This window comes from Asparagus officinalis, chromosome 5 (genome assembly GCF_001876935.1).
Source record: "Asparagus officinalis chromosome 5, Aspof.V1, whole genome shotgun sequence".
In the NCBI taxonomy this organism is placed as follows: domain Eukaryota; kingdom Viridiplantae; phylum Streptophyta; class Magnoliopsida; order Asparagales; family Asparagaceae; genus Asparagus; species Asparagus officinalis.
The window spans coordinates 43,662,839-43,680,339 of NC_033798.1; the positions used below are offsets into that span (position 1 = coordinate 43,662,839).

The following is a 17,501-nucleotide window of genomic DNA, read 5'->3' on the forward strand; positions in this document are numbered from 1 at the left end:
AGTTTAACTGTGGACCTCTTATTTATCACTTTTACAGTGATTGGGTTATCCCTAAGAATACCACACGTGACATTCTTCCGGGAACTTCCCGATACATTGGTTATCCTGAAGGTACTAAGGGTAGTATTTTTTAGGAACTTGCCGTTTATCGGCATCATAAGCCGGTCGCCATCCTTGGTAACCAAGCGATATACGCCACGCGAGTAGACTGTCTCTACTATGAATGGTCCCTCCTATTTGGGCTCAAATTTTCCTTTCTTCTTGGAGTTATGATCATAGGTCGTCTTTCAGTCAAGACTAAATCTCCTTCTTTAAAACTCCATTGTCGAACCTTCTTGTCGAAAGCTCGGGAAATTCTAGCTTGGTAGAACTCAATATGCTGTTGAGCCTCTAAGCGCTTTTCATCGAGCATCTCGAGTTCTTCGAGATGTTTCTGATGTTGTTCGTCGGTCGTCATCTGGGTTGCGAGAGCGATTCGAAGAGATGGAATTTGTATTTCCAACGGAAGAATGGCTTCACATCCGTATACCAAAGAGTACGGGGTCACTCCCGTCGGTGTACGTACCATGGTACGATAGGCCCATAGAGCCGTGCCAAGCTTGTCATCACAATCTCGTTTATTAGTTTTCATGAGTTTTGACAAAAGCTTTATGATTGTCTTATTGAAGGCTTCAGCCAATCCATTTGTTGTGGGATTGTAAGCCGTTGACGAGACGTCTTGAATTTTAAACTTCTCGCAAAACCTGATGAAGGCGTTGTTGACAAACTGAGGACCGTTGTCATGTATGATTCGTCTTAGGACACCATACCGGTAAATAATATGGTGTTTGATGAATGCAATGACGTTGCTTGTTTTAACTTCTCTGAGTGGGATCGCTTCAGCCCACTTGGAGAAGTAGTCAGTGATTGCTAAGATGAATCGGTCACCTTTGATTGACGGGGGATTTATAGAACCAACAATATCCATTCCCTAAGTCTCAAATGGCCATGATGTAACCGAAGGATGCAGATGCTTCGGAGGTTGGTGCATATAATTCGCGTGTATCTGACACGCATGACACTTTCGAGCATACGCGACTGCATCACTCATTATAAAAGGCCAGAAATATCCCATTCTTCTGATGCGGTCATAAAGTTTGGGGTCGGGTTGGTGTGCGCCACAAACCCCTTCGTGTGCTTCCTTGAGGACTTCCTCAGCTTCTTTAGTCGATAAGCAACGTAATAGTAAACCATCGTACCCCCTGCGGTACAACGTTCGACTCTCTGTGTTATAGTAGAATCTTACTGCTTTTCGTCGGATTGAATCCCTCTCTTTCACATCTTCTGGTAAGATTCCATGCAAGACATAATCGATGATGGGGAAACGCCAATCTCGGGGTTCAAACTCGACTTGAGTTGAATATACCTCTTGAACATCCTCTTCCTTGTCATCTTCATCGTAGATTGGCACTAAGAGTTGGTGAGTTCTTACCATAACAAACTATTCTATTTCAGGAGGCTGCGCCAGAGATACGGCTAATGCTGCTAATGCATCTGTGTAAGCGTTCTTTAATCGCGGAATGTGTTCGATGAAGAATCCTTCGAACGATTCTGCCATCTCTACAGCCATCTTATGATATGGTATTAAATCCTGACTTCAGACCTCATACTCCCCTTGAACCTGCTTAACTATTAGTTGGGAATCGCCGAAAGCTTCGAGATACTCAATTCCCAGTTCTTTAGCGAAATTGAGTCCTATGAGTAGCGCGTTATACTCGGCTACATTATTTGAGCATGGCTCGGTCAATGAGTAGGCTCGAGGCATCACATGTTTTCCTAGGGAAACTAAGACGACTCCAACTCCAGAAGAAATCTTAGAACATCCAGGAGCACTTGCTACATTAGCCGCTCGAGAAGCACCATCGAAGTACAAGCGCCATACTTGTTGGTGCGAAGTTGCGTTGACTTCGTGGATTTCATCTGGCAGGTCATCATATATCTCGGTAGTATCCGTAGTTGGGTTAGCTGCCAGAAGGTCACAGATGGCCTATCCTTTTACCGACTTCTGTTGTTTAAAGTGCAAGTCATATTAGGACAAGAGCAAGGCCCATTTTGCTAACCGCCAATTCATGAAAGCTGGCTGTGTCATGAATACTCGGATTGGGTTAACTTTGGAGATAACATAAATAGTCTGTCCCACCAGGTAATACCGCATCTTTTGAATTGCGAATACCAAGGCAAGACATTCCCTTTCAATCATGGGATACCGAAATTCAGCACCTACCAAGGTCCGACTTAGATAATATACTGCCTGCTCATGACCGTTATCGTCATCTTGTGCAAGTAATGCACTTAATGAGTGGCTCGTCGCCTTGACATAAATCAAGAACGGTTTGCCTGATTTCGGTGCAACGAGTACAAGAGGTTTTGAGAGATATTCTTTAATACTCTCGAACGCTTTTTGACAAGCGTCGTCCCATACGAACGATACGCCCTTCTTTGTGAGTTTGGAGAATGGTTGACATTTTCCTGAGAGGTTCGAAATAAAGCGACGGATATAAACCAACCATCCTTGTAGTCCTCTGAGTTCCTTAAGATTTCTCGGAGGTTTCAATTCATTAATCGCCTTCACTTTGTCAGGATCAATGTGAATACCCTTGGTGGTGACGAAGAATCCAAGAAATTTACCGCTGGACATTCCGAGAAAAGACGTGGTAGGATTCATTTTCAATTGATGGGTTCGCATCAAATCGAACATCGTCTTTAAGTCTTTGATGTGATCATTCTTGTCATGACTTTTTACGACTAGATCGTCCACGTAGCATTCGATAGTTTTCCGGAGATGCTCCTAAAAATCTTCGACATGGCTCTCTGATATGTGGCACCTGCATTCTTTAAACCGAAGGGCATGACCGTGTAGCAGAAAACGCCGAGGGGTGTACTAAATGCGGTATGCTTTTCATCATCTGGATGCATCTTTATTTGATTATAACCAGAAAACCCATCCATGAAAGACATCCTCTCGAACCCGCACGTATTGTCGATGATGACATCTGTGATGGGAAGGGGGAAATCATCTTTTGGGCAGGCAGCGTTGAGGTCTCTAAAGTCGATACAAACCCTGATTTTCCCATTCTTCTTAAGAACCGGGACAACATTAGCAAGCCATTCGGGATGTTGCTCTTCCCTAACAAAGCCTGAGTCAATTAGCTTTTTAACTTCGGACTCGATTGCCTCCATCATCTGCGGACGAAACCGTCTTTGTTGTTATTTGATAGGTTTGACATCCGGCTTAATATTAAGACGATGCACTGCTACATTTGGATCGAGCCCTGGCATATCTTCATAATTCCAGGCGAACACATCGATGTACTCCCTGATAAGAGAGATTAACTCCTCTTTCTCATCGAGCGGGAGGCTGTCGCTAATGAATATTGGCTTCAGATTATCCTCGTTTCCCATATTCACTTGGACCACTTGATCCTCGGTAGGAGGTTCTCTTTGTTTAAACCTATCGCCGTATTGCATGTTTAGGTGATGAAGCCAAGGATCTTCCCAAGTCGGTATCTGATCGTCTTCCTCTATTGTCGCAGGGTCGACCGTAGCCATGTTCGACATTAGCTTTTTGAACATTTCACCAAGACTAGCGTCGGAATCCCAAGCTGAAGAATCAGAAGAATCCCCGTTTTTACCTTTGTTAGCAATTTGATCGATGACCTGCCAGCAACACTCGTCATCGGATGAGGAGACATAACCTAAACCTCTTCTATGGCGATAATAATCATCAGGTTTTCCTTTTGGTACATAGGCCATTCGAGACGGAACTCGCGGACCTCGACCAAAGCAAAGACCTTCTCCGAGCGTGAAATCATATCCATATTTCTCTATTAGATCACGCGCTTTTGTGTTATACCTAAATAGATGAGGGGCAGGTTTATCATCATTGTCTTTCTCTTTATACCTAAATAGATGAGGGGCAGGTTTATCATCATTGTCTTTCTCTTCCAAGAAGTGGTCTGGTATCGGAGATTCTCTTCCTTTACCGTAGATGACTTCCTTTTCACCCTCTGTCTTTGCAGGGATGACAAGTGTCGTTCTGCATGTATCCTGTACCTGTTTTTTTGTCATACAAAATGATTAAAGTGGCATATACAAGCCAGGGTTATCATACAGCTCCTTAGTGATGTTATCAAGACACAACGAGTACTCTAAATTATCATTTATTGCAATATCTTCGGCAAGTTACTAGTTACAACTACTTTCCGATGATTCTTCATCATCAAGATTGATTACTATGGGTACAATGTTATTAAGTACAAAACCACCATCATAATCAAACCCAGCTTCGATATCAGCTTTATCTCCGCTGTCCGTTCCTTGGGCCGATGGTTCAGTATCAGATTCGGCACCGTATAGAAGGGAATCGGTGAAATAGTTCTCCAACCCCTTAAACGGTTGCTTATCTGTGACCACCGTCTTGACTTCATTATTAGTGTCCACATATTTGAGGCACTGATGAAGAGTTGACAGGACTATAAGATTACCGTGGATCCAGGGTCGACCCAACAGTAAGTTATAGGATGTTTTCGCGTCAATCACGTAGCAGGTGACTTCTGACTTCAAATCCTCGATCTGGCATTTTACTCAAATCTTTCCCAATGGTCTGGACCCACTGGTGTTGAATCCGTAGATCGTAGTGCCCGTGAAAGCTAGCTTACTAGCCGGTATTCTGAGATTATACATCAATTGGAGTGGCATGATGCTGACAGCGGAACCCGGGTCGACTTGGATCCGGTTGACAACGCTGGAACCAATATGTCCGGTGAAGTACAAGGGTCGATCATGCTTTGAGTTTTTCGTCTGCATGTCTTCTTTGGTGAAAGAAATGCAGGGAAAGTGGTGTGCCGCGAGATTGCAGTGTTGGACCGGTGGCTCTAGTTCTTCAGGAGATGGCTTGATCCGAGTCAGGAAAACTTCCGAATTGGACAAGGCCTCTTGTAACGCTTCCCTTGTGTCCTTTGAAAGACACAACAATTCATACAGCGTTATTCTAGCCGGTATATTAGCTAGTTGCGTAATAATATCGAAACGAGGTGGAGAGCTTAAAGTCCCCGGTTTGTCTCTCCCAATCGGTAGGTTGAACCGAGACTGCTTCGGGTTTTGGACTTCCTGGTGTAGAGGTTCTTTCCCTTTTTGCTTTTGTTGGGCTTTCTTCGCAACTACAGGTATTGGGGGAGTTGTGACAATTCCCATCTCTGCTAGGGTCTTGGAAGGAATGATTTTGGTTACCCCTTGCTTAGCCAACTGCTCGGAAGCATCCGGGCTTCCTGTTCATCTTCAGAAAGTGGGAAAGCAGGAATTTTGTCGTCGTCTCCTTCTGGAATGGTTGCGGCTCCATAACAAGACTTACCTTTTCCTTTTGACTTTTTCTTGGAAGAGGATCCGGTCCATTGTTCATTTCCAATTAGATCGGGATGAACCCAAAGAATCTCACCATTTAGAGCTGTGTGTGGTACAAGTCCTTTCTGGCGTTGCTTATGAGGATCGTCATTCACTGTCTTTACCGCCGCATTTATTACTGGCTCAGGCTGAAACCAGTTCAAAGGAAGGATCGTCATTCACTGTCTTTACCGCCGCATTTATTACTGGCTCAGGCTGAAACCAGTTCAAAGGAACAGATCCAAAACTAATCGACACTGCATTCGCGCCCACCTTCTTCTCTTTAGGTTGCTTCATAGTGATGACCCCGACATCGATTAAAGCTTGGATCTTATCCTTGAGAGCGTAACATGCCTTGGTAGGATGGTGCACCGCTCTATGAAATGCGCAGTACTTCGGGTCACTAATTCTTTTAGCATCTTCCTAATCTTGGATCGGAGGCAGCTTAATCTTGTTATTCTCTATGAGGTATTTGAAGATACCAGGGACTTCATCCTCTTTGAACGAGTAGACCTTCGGAAATTTTGGTTCCGAAGCCTTCTGTTTCTGAGGCTGTTGTTGCCACCTTGATTGTTGAGGCACTTTCTGTTGTTGCGGTTGCGCTTGTACTTCGAATGTTTGGTTCGTGTCCACCGCATTCGATTGTGCCTTTCCTTTACCTTTAGGAACAAAGTTCTGTTGTGGAGTATTATTTGCCGCCTGACCCCTTTCAGTCTTCTTCCTTTTAAGGAATCTTTCGGCTCGTTCTCCTCGCACTTTCAAATCTTTCCAAGTCTTTGGTGGTGCCATTCCCATAGCTTTGAGGATGTCCAACGAAAGATTATTGTGACAAGTCTCGAGGATGAAGTCTTCACTGACCGGATCCCTGTAGTTCATCGCTTTGTTTCGGAATCTCTTGACGAAGTTTTCAACCGTCTCACCATTTTTCTGTTTCTCGTCAAATAATGTACCAATTGAAATCTCAATGTTGTCATCGAAGAAGTTTGTCAAAAACATATCCTCCATGTCATCCCAACTGTTGATACTCCCTGGCTTAAGACGGTGATACCAATCGAAGGCCGCTCCTCAAAGACTGCCAACGAATGACCGCACCATTAGAGGTTCATTCCTGGAGATTATTCCTAAGTGAGACTTAAAATATATTAAGTGCTGGGTAGGGGAACCCTTTCCATCAAACGGCGTGAAATTGATCAAATTGAACTTCGTCGGGTATGGAATTGATTCCCACTCCCTTGGGTATGGACATGGTATTCCGGACCTCTTTACTTCTTGAGCACTCATCAACGCGTTGATCTTGTTCTCCAAATCCCTCATTTTCTTATCCTCACTCGTATCTGTCTTCGAGTGGTTTCGGGGAGAAGTAATGTGGTCCTCCTTCGTATTGTTATCATCCGAGGGGCCACTTCCGTTATTGTTGTTGACGGGAGGGGTGTTCATGTTGGCATTATCCTCCACTTCCCGTTCATCATCACCTTGGTTAGGATTATTGCGACGACTGGATTCTCCTTGATGAGTCGTCAGTGCCGCGATTTGCTGGTCATGCATTTCTCTCATCTGCTGCATGGCCATTTCCATTTCAAATTTAAAAATTTCTTTCTGCTTAGTCAAAGCATCCTCCAGTATTTTAGCCATCTGTTCAGCATTAATCATGAGTGATTCATAGGGTTGTCCTGCACTTGATGCGGTGTCATCTGAAGCCACCGCTAAGCAAGCATCCGAGCAAGCATCCGAGCAAACATCCGAGGTTTCATCATCTGAAGGGAGCCCCTTTTGCATTCTCTGTTAATCCCTTCGTCTATTGGTCACCGATCGCAATCGAGTTATACGCTAGGACACCGCGGTAAACTGATCTGGACTAAAGCGTCGCGTTGATTTCCCTCTCCCGGTCATATTGACGGACACTTCTTGAAATTCCTCCTCTTGAAGAGAAGGTTTCCTTTTACGGTAGTGTATTGGTCTGGCCTCGGACGTTCTGGTGGAGATTCTCTCAAACACAGAAACTCTTCGTGGGGCTTTAGAACAGCAGTATTCTGATAGCACTGCCTTGATTATGTTGGCACACGGACAATGAGAATCCGTGTCTCGAATGTTTCTTTTTTGAGACTTATTCGTACCCCCAGCCCTATAGTACAACTCGTCAGTTTGATGACTGGAGCAACCCATAGAGTGTTGGCACGACTTCCCAGGTATAACATTATCATCATCAGAGAAATGTGTTTCCCTCTGGGGATACGACACTTTATTGGCGTCCCCAAAAGTCACTCGTTCAGGTTTACGCTTTTGTGAGCGTGAAAACCTAACGGGCTCTTGAACTTCAAACCGTAATCTAATGCGGTCAGTAACAGGGGCTTTCCCTTTATTATCTTTTTTAAGGGGATTGGTACGACCCCCAGTCTGGATTGTTGTTTGGGGACCTTTCAATGGTCTCAATCGCTCCTTCACGGGTGCTTTACCTTGATTTTCCGGTAAAGGACCGAGGCGACCTTTTAAAGGAACTCTGGATCTTGTGAGATCCACGATATTACTGTGCTCCGTCGGAGGTACGGGGACAGGGGAAACGTGATCTGGATTTGAAGAAGGCCGGACGGTAACTTCGTCCACTTTTGTCTTAAGTTCTGGTTTTGCCTTTGGTACCCACACCTGTTTGTGTCTGGGCGGCTTCTTAACCGTCTCTTCTTTTTGCATCTCTTCCGCTTTCTGCAGAAGGACTCGGGCATGCACGAGCAATGCACGGTGTTTCTTGATTCGCTCTTCGAGAGTAGAGCGAGTCTTCTTGATGCGGACCCATTCGTTTGTCTCCGCCTTAGAGGAAAGGTTGGCGGTTCGCCGTTACCGTTCTTGGCGCTGCCTTGATTTTAGATCCTCATTATAGCGGATCCCGTCCATCGACTCCGAAGCTTTGGCTAGTTATCGCGCAAGGCGTTGACGCCGTCTCTGGCGTGCCCTCTTCGACAAAATTGGAGCGCCTTCATCAGTTATCTTCATGGCGGAGGAGGAGTCCGGATCTACAGCTTCGACCTCTTTGGATGCCGCAGGGATGTCGCGGGGCACGGGTGTAGCGGTGGCGAGGGGATCCTTGATTTTCAAGCCTGAAACCTCGCGAGTGTTTCTGGAAGAGGAGACATTCCTGCGCCTGCTTGGAGAGGCGGATCTGGGGGAGGAGGAAGAGAGGTACTCTTCAAACTTTTGTTGATCGAACTCATATTCGATCTCTTCATTCACCCGGATCTTGAATGTCGGTTGCGACACGACAGCCTCGGCAACGAGGCTGTTGGCTCCCACTGTGGTCGCCAGTTTGTTTTCGGTAAAAGTTGCCTTCATTGCTGAATTCATTATAATATCAATCGTTTACAAAGAATTCAAATTTTAACAAAGGAAAATGAAAGATTACAACTTTCTCGAAAATAACACAAGATCCGTTCGTCGTTTCTTGCTTGCGTGGGTCTTTAGCCGGTGACGGGGATGTCGATATCCGTGGACTACCTGACAATCAGATCAGATCTAGAACTCCGTCGATTCGTGAAGGAATCTAGAAGCAGAAGCACTTATCTTGGCAATGGCGAGATAATTTCTCTTCTTAGAATTATTGCAACGGGATAATCCTAAGGATCGGACGCGGGTGGTGCAGATCTGAAGAATCTCCCTCTCTAGCGTTGAAGAACTCGATCAATCTTTAATCCGGTAGGGCTTCGCCAATTCTCCAAAATTCCAGATCCCGAAAAATGAGGGCCCTGGGGCTGTATTTATAGGCTCCAGGAAGTTTGGACGGTTAAAACTGCATAACAGTGAAAAGAACAACTTTTTAGGGCTGCGGACACCCTTGGGTGTCTCAGCGAGAATGGAGACACCCTTGCTCGGGTGGAGACACCCTTCGGTGTCTCAGCGAGAATGGAGATACCCTTGCTCTGGTGGAGACACCATTGGTCGGGTGGAGACACCCTTGGGTGTCTCAGCTTAGGCTGAGACAATCCGTTTTGCGTGCTTGTCCATTTCCTCTGTAACTTCTTCATTCGAACTCGAATTTGAGTGATTCAAAGTGCGTTGGAAGGTCGGCGAGGAGACCTATAAGCTCTGATGATGAGATCATTGTGGATTAAGCTGGGATAGGAGCGTCGTTTCATCTTTTGTAAGCGACGCGGGGCTCCCGTTCAGTTCGTGTCTTCGTTATTCTGAAATTCCATTACTTCACGTAGTTCGTCGATTCACTTCAAGCGTAACATCAATCAAGCTTCTGTGATTTGGATAGTGATGTTCCTCACCTCCTCTTAGCTTTGAGCTACTCACGGAGACCTATAGGTAATTTTCGATGCCTACAGTTAGCAGCTACTTTATAGGGTACTCTGAACGCTCTAGGGGCTATAAGTTTTATGATCCCACACTAAGGAATATTTTTGAGACGGGAACAGCAACATTCTTTGAGGATGTTGAGTTTGGGGGGAGAAATAAGGTTAGAGATATTAGTTTTGAGGAGGAATTAGCTTCAGATCCAATCCATACAGTTACTTTTGATAATATTCAGGTTCCTATACCTGTTATTGCTTAAGAAGTAAATCCAGAACCTCAAGATGACAATGTTGAACAACTCCCTGTTCCAGAAGAACAAACTCAACAACCTCAAGAACCAGTGCCATTAAGGAGATCCACGAGAGAAAGGAGAAATGCTATTTCGGATGATTATATTGTATTTCTTCAAGAACATGAGGAAAGTAATGGAATGTTGGAAGATGATCCAATCAACTTCTTTCAGGCCATGAAAAGTTCTAACTCTCAACAGTGGATTGATGCCATGAATGAAGAGTACAAGTCTATGCAAGACAATAAGGTTTGGGAACTTCTCCCATTACCAGAAGGTGCAAAACCAATTGGTTGTAAATGGATTTTTAAAACCAAGCGGGATGCAAACGGTAATGTGGAGAGGTATAAGGCACGTCTTGTGGCTAAAGGCTATACTCAAAAGGAATGCATTGATTATACAGAGATTTTCTCTCCGGTTTCATCGAAAGACTCTTTCAGAATAATCATGGCACTTGTTGCTCATTATGATCTTGAGTTACATCAGATGGATGTTAAGACTGTATTTCTTAATGGAGACATTGATGAGATGATTTATATGGTGCAACCAGAAAACTTTGTGTCAGGAGACCCAAAGAATATGGTCTGCAAATTAAGGAAATCAATCTATGGACTCAAGCAAGCTCCTCGTCAATGGTATCATAAGTTTCAACAAATAATTATCTCGTTTGGCTTTGAGATAAACATTGTTGATGACTGTGTATATCTTAAGTTCAGTGGGAGTAAGTATATCTTTCTGGTTCTGTATGTCGATGACATATTGCTTGCCACTAATGATATAGCCATGCTGCACGAAACCAAGAGATTTCTATCAAAGAATTTTGAAATGAAAGATATTGGGGATGCCTCTTTTATATTAGGAATCCAGATACATCGAGATCGCTCTCGAGGTATACTTGGATTATCACAAAAGAGCTATATCGATAAAGTACTTAAAAGGTTTGGCATGCAAGATTGCAGACCAGGAGATACCCTCGTTGCTAAAGGAGACAAGTTTAGTCTCAATCAGTGCCCTAAAGGTAACCTTGAAATTCAGGAAATACAGAAGATTCCTTATGCTTCGGCTGTAGGAAGTCTAATGTATGATCAGATATGTACGCGTCCGGATATTGCGTACATTGTTGGGATGTTAGGCAGATACTTAAGCAACCCTGGTATGGATCATTGGATAGCAGTCAAAAGGGTTATGAGGTATCTTCAGAAAACAAAAGATTACATGCTCACATACAAAAAATCAGATCAGCTGGAGGTCATTGGGTACTCTGATTCTGATTTTGCTGGATGTCAAGATAGCAAAAAATCTACATCAGGCTACATTTATATGTTAGCAGGAGGAGCTGTATCATGGAAAAGTGTCAAACAGATACTAGTAGCTTCCTCAACTATGGCAGCAGAATTTGTAGCTTGCTATGAGGCATTCAATCAGGGAATATAACTGCGAAATTTTATCACGGGACTGTGCATTTTGGAAAATATGGAAAGACCACTAAGGTTATATTATGATAATAAATCTGCAGTAATATATTCCAATAACAACAGGAGCTCAACTAAGTCAAAACATATTGACATTAAGTTCCTGGTTGTGAAAGAAAGGGTACAGAGTGGACAGATATCTATAGAACACATTGGGACAAACTCCATGATAGCTGATCGTCTTACTAAGGGATTGCCATCCAAGGTCTTTCTTAAGCATACTGCTCATATGGATGTGGTATTATTTGAGGATATCATGATTTAGTGGGAGTTTGTAATTGTGGTGCTTTATGTTTGGTTGTATTGTCTGATCAGAATAAAGTTTTTCAGTTCAAACACTCTGTTATATTATGTTTGGTTTTGACCTCACTAAAGTAGGACCAGTTGAAAATAGACATGTACTGATCACATTGCATGTAATTTTTATGCTGCACATCCATGATTGATCTATGTCGTTTGATTGTATTGGTATATGTGACCATTGATGGGTTGAGTCAGGATAAATGTGACGAATGCCGCTTTGATCCTATATTGATAAAGTTAATGGACGAGATTGTTCGGAAATACCTTTTTCAATGATAGCAGTTTTGAGCTCATAAGGTTATACACACTTTAAGGAGTCATATGGTGCCCAAGTGGGAGATTGTTGGATTTAAATCTAATTAAATCTATTTGTGGGCACATATGATTAATCTGTGTGTATTGCTATCCTTCAGGATAACCCACTAAAGTGATCAATTAATTTGGGTTAATGTGTATTTAAATAAGTCATGAGGTTATATGTGCAGATACCAGGTTGTAATTGTAATTTGATGAGGGGCCAAATTATAAATGTACAACATCTATAAATAAGGGGTTATAGTCCCTAATCTAGGGTTACACTCTCTAATTCTCTTCACCCCCATCTAGAGAGAAATTTGGCTAGAGAAACCCTAAGGTTAGAAGATCCAAAACTCATCTCAAGTTTCATCTATGGATTCAGGTATAAGCTTCCGCTCCTTTTGATTATTGTTAATCTCTTCGAATTAATCATGTCTTTATGATTTAGATCTCAAGTTTTAATTTAGATCTAATAGGCATATCATAGTAATCATCATCTAGTTAGCAAAATGTAAAAAACAAACAGAACAAATAATTTACCAACACAAGATTTGAAATCATGACCTCAACTTACAGAGGCAAATGCCTCAACCAAACACACTAACAAGTATTCGTTAATATTTGACACAAGATTTTAACTCATGACCTCAAGTTAAAGAGGCAAATGCCTCAACTAAGCACGCTAACAAGTACTCATGAATATTTGTTAAATAATGGTTTAATTAAACGGATCTAATTTGAGCGCCTCTTACCTATGCGACACGAAGTTTGAATTCAAATTCGAATTCGATAGAGAAAACGGAATTAAAATTCAAATGTAAATGTATTCAATCATATTCGATTTGTTCCACCCCTAGTGGTGGCCCCTATATTTCTCACGTTGACCTGACTTCAGCACTTTTTTAGGGGTACTTAACCCAGAATTAAAACTTATGTGGATCCATTTTGATATTTCACTTTCAAAATAACTTTCAATTAAACAAACACCTAAGATGTCAAAAGCATTTCACTTTCACACTTTTACTTTTCACTTTCATAGAAACAAACACCCCTAAGGCAGCAATCAGGACCTAATCATGCACCCAATCACTGACTATTAACTAATTACAACCACCAGGCCCAAACCCAATCCGTTTCTTGATGACATCGTACACCACATTGAACCTCCTCTGCTGAGTATTTCCGATGATCACCATATCGGAATCATCTCCGTTGGGCGAAAAAGCTAGGCAAGTCTGCGTGGTACTCGCCGGGTACAGAATACCCATCGTGTCCAATTTCATCGTCGCTCCTCGATACAGCAATTCCACATTCGGTATCTTGAACGTTGTGTAATTCCTAAGATCATAGCACGTGTCGAGGATTGAGAATGCCGGGGCAGTCGGATAATGGGTCATCGCCTTCTTGAAAGCCGACCGCAGTGCAGAGTACGCTGTCGGAGGCAAACGGGTGATGACCGTGCCAGAGTCGATAATAGTCCCAGCATTGGAAAACAATGTAGGCGATATGGCGAGCTTTTGTCCGTTGACAGATATCGCTATCAGCTCAAGAAAGTAAAATGTCGGCATTCCAGATTGGGAGAGCATAGGCGTAAACATCACATTCGACACGGAAGCGCCTCCGAATTTTAGGTATCCGGTGGAGGCCGCACTCGACGGGAGGCAGTATGAGAAAACTCCGCCGAACTTTCTCGCCGTCTGCATTACTACCGAAACTGGTTGACGGCCCAGGCCCAGAAGCCAGCGGCCTGGCCGAAAAGCCCGTTGTTCTTCTCGCCACAGCCGAATCGGAGGTTGGAGATGATTCTGAAGCTGCGGTAAGGATAACGTATCCTGTGCGAAGAATCCGACAGTGAAGAATTGTCTCCGTACTGGACGGCGTAGAGGCACGTGGAGCCGGAGCAGCCGCTGCTGTCGAGGGCGGAGCAGAAGGGAGAGGTGCACGATATGTTGCGGTACGTGGAGACTTGGCGCGGGTCGAAGAGAGGGTCTTGTTGTTGGTAGCAGGCGGAGACGCAAGGTTGGCATTGGATCCAGGTCACGTCGCTGCCCGTGTCGAACACGACGGACTGGTGATTTTGGGTGTGCGAAACCGAGGGACGATGTAGTTGCCGGTGTTGAGGAGTCCCCGTGTGGGCTGGATGTTGCGGTGGCGAGGGATGGGCGATTATGTCTGCCGCTGCTGCCGCGCTGGCAGTGGAGGCGCTGGAGGAGGATTTGCGGTGGAGCCAGTCGACTCGGGTTTGGTCGTGATTGAGGATTTGTTCGTGGGAGAACTTGAGTTTGGGGTTGAGGGGAGAGCATGGGCCGTGACGGTGGACTAATTGGAGCTTTGTAGGGTCGGATTCTGCAAATGTTGAAATCGAAATTGAATCACCGAAAAAAAGAAAAAAGAAAAAAAAAAGTACCAGCTATTTGGGAATGACAGAGCTTTACACACCGTGCATCAGTGTCAAATGACGTCACTGGATTGCCTAGTTTTACTCATGTTTAATGAATTGCCTATCTGTGTGTATTGGTTTGACATCTGAATGAAGGAAATGGAATCCCTTGTGCATCAAACAATTGTTAATTAATTAATGATCAATGATTGAAGCCGGCCCCTAAAGTTTTCTATGCCTCAAGGCACATGGTCATGGGACTTCAAAGCCTAAACCTAGTCATCACCTATGTCCATATTAACAAAATAATCTGTCATTTATATCATTTTTTTATTTAAGTATAAGAGAATTTATATACTGCACTTTATCTAATTCTGCAATTGATGTCTTTAACTCGGTAAATGTTTATAATTAATTTGCAGCTACGCCTTCAAGCAGTACACAAAGTGCAATTTGCACCTTAACTCTATGTTATTCAAGAAGCTATATCGATGTCGTAATGATTTTAGGCAAAAAAGATGTACATTTATATATCACGAAATTATTAGCTATCTAGGTATGTAATCACATCTAACAAATGAAGAAGAAAGAAAAAAAAATAAGGAATCAAAAGAAAATTGAATTTACTCATCAATTTATAACCAATTTTGAACAAAGATAATATGTAGGTTTAAGAGATTCAGATTCCATTCGTTGTGGACAATCACTAAATAGTCAATTTCATAATCAAAATTATTTATTAGTTAATGTATAATTATGATTCATTTTCAGTTAAAAATGAGAATAAACTACAGTTCAGGAGTGTTGTGGTATAGTTGTTTTAGAAATTAATTGCATGTAATTGGTAATTTAAGATGTGTTCTACTATCTAAAAGACTTACTACATACAACCACTAATTAAGAACCAAAAATATATAAAGGCTTAACTTTCATTAATTTGTACCACCTTTTCTCTTTGTAAAAGACTTTTAATGCGTATAATGACTATTAATTAAGAATTCGATTACTTGATAAGTAAAACTGAGACACAAAGTTAATAGAGAATTAGCGTGCAAACCTTTGGATAATATGCATACATCTTTAGGCAACAAAGATTGAACATCGACAACATGATGATAAGCTTCCTCCACCCCATTAACTTGTGTAGGAGGACTACATGTAATAAAATTTAGAAGGAGAATGAAGGCACAAGAGTCGAAGAGAGAGGGACGAGAACTCATTTGAGAGAGAAAGAGAAGCAATGGCAGAGTGACTAGCATATGCTGGCCTTTAAATAGATTTTTCTTAGATCGTGGTGATTATTATTTATTAATTAGTTTGCTACCCATTGATGTCATCAAGCTCGATCATAAGTCCATCGTGTAAGAATTCTCTCTCTAAAAAGTGTCAAAAAAATCCAAAGTACGTAGAAAATCATCCAGAAGACATATGAGACGCATTTCTTAGTAAATACAATTAGTGAATATGAATGGAATCAATTAAAATACCATAATAATAATTAAGTTTAAAAACTACGCATTAGAATATGTATCAAGTTCTTCTTCATTGTTTGAAACTCATACATAGGCCAAAGGCCTATGATAAATATTTATACTAGTCAATGTGAATAGGTTGAGTACCCAAGAGTCACCCCCACTTAGTGGGGTGTTACACCACCATAATGGGGTGTGAATGGAGGGATAATGAGGGGGAGGCCAAAGGCCTCCCTCATCTCATAATATTCCTCCTTATCCATCCATTACCTTGGGTTTAGCTTATGAACACTTCAGGGTTCGTAAAGCTAATGGGGTGGATACTTCTGGATCCAGAGTAAACTTGTTTGCCTCGTTAAAACCTTAGCTGTGGAAAACCCAGTGGGAAAAACCATCAGTCTAAGGAAAAAGAGTACAACCCATAGATTACTCCCCCTGAACCATACAAGCTTCAGGCTTGTAGGTCTTTCAGATGTCTCATCCCTATTCCTTTTACAAGTTTTACAAAAGTACATCTAGGCAGAGCCTTAGTGAACAAGTCAGCTAAATTATTACATGATTGGATCTGCTGTACTTTAACTTGCTCCTCCTCTTGAAGATCGTGCGTCCAGAAAAACTTGGGAGATATGTGCTTCGTCTTGTCACCCTTGATGAAGCCAGACTGAAGTTGAGCAACGCAGGCTGCATTGTCTTCAAATATAGTAGTTGGCTCAAGGTCACCAGTCTTCAAGCCGGTAAACACTAAGATGTGTTGAATGACAGAACGAAGCCAAACACATTCTTTGTTGGTTTCATGGATCGCGAGGAGTTCGGAATGGTTGGATGAGATTGCTACAGTGGTTTGCTTGACAGACCTCCAGGAGATGGCCGTACCACCGAATGTAAACACAAATCCGGTTTGTGATTTCTCGGTGTGGGGATCAGACCTGTAACCTGCATCTGAATAACCAATTAAGGTGGGAGACCCACCCTTCGGGAAATATAATCTCAGGTCTATAGACCCTTGGAGGTAGCGCAGAAGATGCTTAACTTCATTCCAGTGGCGCTTTGTGGGCGCTGCACTGTATCTGGCTAGTAGGTTAACTGAAAACGCTATATCGGGACGCGTACAGTTAGCCAGATATAATAGTGCTCCAATGGCACTGAGGTAAGGTACTTCAGGACCTAGCATTTCCTCCCCCTCTTCCAGCGGACGGAAGGGGTCGTTCTTTACATCCAATGATCGAACAATCATTGGTGTACTAAGAGGATGACATTTATCCATTCGGAAAATTTTAAGTAATTTCCATGTATATGTGGATTGGTGTAACAGGATACCACCCTTAAGGTGTTCGATCTGTAAGCCAAGACAATACTTTGTTTTGCCTAGGTCTTTCATTTCAAAAGTATTCTTAAGGCTTCCAGATATCCCAGCTATCTCTGCAGGAGATCCAATGAGATTTAAGTCGTTGACATAGATGGCGACTATAATAAATCTTGTTCCTGATCTTTTTATAAAGATACACGGGCAGACTTTATCATTTGTGAATCCTTGCGTAGCAAGGAACTCACTTAGTCTGTTATACCACATTTTCCCCAATTGTTTA

General features: G+C 42.7%; 1 protein-coding gene across 1 annotated transcript; it reads right to left on the reverse strand.

Moving 5' to 3' along the window:
- LOC109841767 (aspartyl protease family protein At5g10770-like) lies at positions 13,015–15,663 on the reverse strand. The gene is given in 3 exon segments (XM_020410706.1): positions 13,015–13,801; positions 13,804–14,409; positions 15,501–15,663. Coding segments are annotated over 3 exon segments (1,407 nt in total). The 3' UTR covers positions 13,015–13,163.